The following is a 2,301-nucleotide window of genomic DNA, read 5'->3' as shown; positions in this document are numbered from 1 at the left end:
GTTGAATTATAATTTATTGATTATAATTTATTAAAATTTGATTATTTTTAAAATATTAATAAAAATATATATTTTAAATTTTAATTTTATACTTTTAACTATTTTTTATTTTTTATTTAAATAATATCAATTTTATCAGTTCAACTAATAACTTATTTTTTTCAACTAATAAACTAATAAATCAATAATATAATCGATTCAGTCACCCATTCGATTATAACAACTATGGTCAATAAAAAACTGTGTCATAAAAAACTTTGACAGAAACACAAAAGAGGCAAATAGAAAACACTGAAATCAGGGGGGTTTAAAGATGATTTTGTGTCATTGACCTGCCTAATCTTTCTCCTTCATTCATAATTGTCTCCATTATTATTCTTCTTATGTTCTCTCATTCAAACTTAATTATTTACAATTTCAAAATTTTCACCCCCTTTTATAATATTGAGAATTTATTTATTATTTTTACCTTTGTGCCCATTAAAGAATGAAAATGGCATATTACCAATCATCCTTTCCCCTATGTAGGAAACACCCATCATTGCCCCCAACAATCCCTTTCAACCTTAGAAACCTGAGCTTCTAAGATATTCATATTCCCCTCCCTTCTTCCATTCCATTCTTCCATTCTTTCCTTTTTTCACTTTTTCATTTCCTTTTTTCTTTTTTCTTTTCTTTTCCTTCCCACTTTATTCTTCCACACACACACACACATCCTCTCTCTCTCTCTCTCTCTCTCTCTCAATTTAAATATCCCCTTCCTCTATAACCATCTCTTCCCCTTCCCCTTCCCCTTCTTCTTCTTCTTCTTCTTCTTCTTCTTCTTCTTCTTCTTTGGGCACACTCTAACCAACCAACCAACAAACCATCCTTTTTTTATTAATTAAACTATTATTATTGTTATTAATTAAAACAAAATTCTATTCCGAAAGAGGCATCTTCTATCCATAAACGGGAAACTGAAAACCGCAGCAGCTTGTTGAATTAAATGGATCCTTCATCCACGAACTCCGTGAACGGATTCTACTCGTTTCTAACACGAGGGATCGACGATCTAGAGAGAGTGTTCTTGAGCACCAACTTCATGTCAATCCAGTTTCTTCAAAGAGCGTTGTCTCTTCTCCGATCCTTCCACACGCAATTGACCCTTCTCGTTCAGAAGCTCCACCTTCCCGTCGGTGACAAGTGGCTCGACGAGTACATGGACGAGAGCTCTAAGCTCTGGGAAGCATGCCACGTCATCAAGTCAGGAATCTCTGGCATCGACAACTACTACTCCGCCGCATTGAACATCACTTCCTCCCTTGACTCTCACCGCCACATCACCCCTCAGCTCTCTCGTCAGGTCATAAACAAAACAAACAAAGCTCGATCTTTTCTCTTACCCTTTTACGAGTTTTTCTTGAAAACCAAGCAAAGACACAACCTTGGCAATTGTTTATGTTTTAACTACCTACCTAACTATCTATTTACTTTCTCTGTTTCTGTTCTGTTCTTCCCCTGTTTTTGACTGATTCTGAGGTTATGTGTTTGATTGTGTTTTCAGGTTATGAGAGCAATCTCGGGGTGTAGAAGAGAGGCAGTGGGGTTAGAAGAAGAGAACAGGGCGTTAATGGAAACGAGGATTCAGCCCTTGTCACTACGATTCGAAGAGAGGGTGTCCATAGAGTCGAAGCTGAACGGGTTCAATGGATTCAGGGGAGTGCTATATGCAATGAGGAACGTGAGCTCGTTACTTCTGATGATTCTACTATACGGATTGGTGTACTGCTACCCTGAATCATCATCGGATTTTGTGGTGGGGGGGTACGAAGGGTGCTTGTTTCTGGGGTCCGCGTTTATGATATCGACGGCGAGGCTGCAGCAACGGGTGGCGGCGGAGATCGGGAGGATGAGGGGGGCGGTGGCGCCGGGGATGATGCTATATGAATTCAGGAGGTCAAAGGCGGCGATGGAGGAGCTGAGGGTGGAGCTTGAGAGGCAGCAGGGTGTGGTAGTGGAGTGGGAAGCAGAGGTCGGAATAAGGGAGAGTGTGGAGAATCTGAGAGGGTGTTTTGGTGTTCTGAGATCTGGTGCTGATAACATTGTTGGACAGCTTGATGATTTCTTTGATGAGATTGTTGAAGGAAGGAAGAAGCTTTTGGACTTTTGCAGCCATAGGTGAAAAAACAGAAAAAAGAAGAAAAAGAAAAAGAAAAGAATAGAAACAACAGTGTGTTGAGGAAAAGGGAAAAAAAAAATGAAACAAGAACAAGGTAGAGAGAATAGTTGATGATTGGGGGTGGTTGTATCTTTTTTAAT

At 39.1% G+C, this 2,301-nt stretch overlaps 1 protein-coding gene across 1 annotated transcript; it reads left to right on the top strand.

The window, feature by feature from the left end:
- LOC107606106 lies at positions 505–2,267 on the top strand. The gene is made up of 2 exons (XM_016308083.2): positions 505–1,345; positions 1,547–2,267. The coding sequence occupies exons 1-2, from the start codon at positions 989–991 to the stop codon at positions 2,162–2,164; spliced, it is 975 nt and encodes a 324-aa protein (XP_016163569.1). The 5' UTR covers positions 505–988; the 3' UTR covers positions 2,165–2,267.

The sequence above is a fragment of the Arachis ipaensis genome, chromosome B07, assembly GCF_000816755.2.
Source record: "Arachis ipaensis cultivar K30076 chromosome B07, Araip1.1, whole genome shotgun sequence".
NCBI lineage: Eukaryota > Viridiplantae > Streptophyta > Magnoliopsida > Fabales > Fabaceae > Arachis > Arachis ipaensis.
This window is presented reverse-complemented; position numbering and strand designations above follow the sequence as displayed.

Coding starts and splice junctions, on each gene's coding strand:
- LOC107606106 (XM_016308083.2), top strand. CDS start 989: ATGGATCCTTCATCCACGAACTCCGTGAACGGATTCTACTCGTTTCTA. Junction 1,346..1,546: donor CCCCTCAGCTCTCTCGTCAG/GTCATAAACAAA, acceptor TTGTGTTTTCAG/GTTATGAGAGCAATCTCGGG.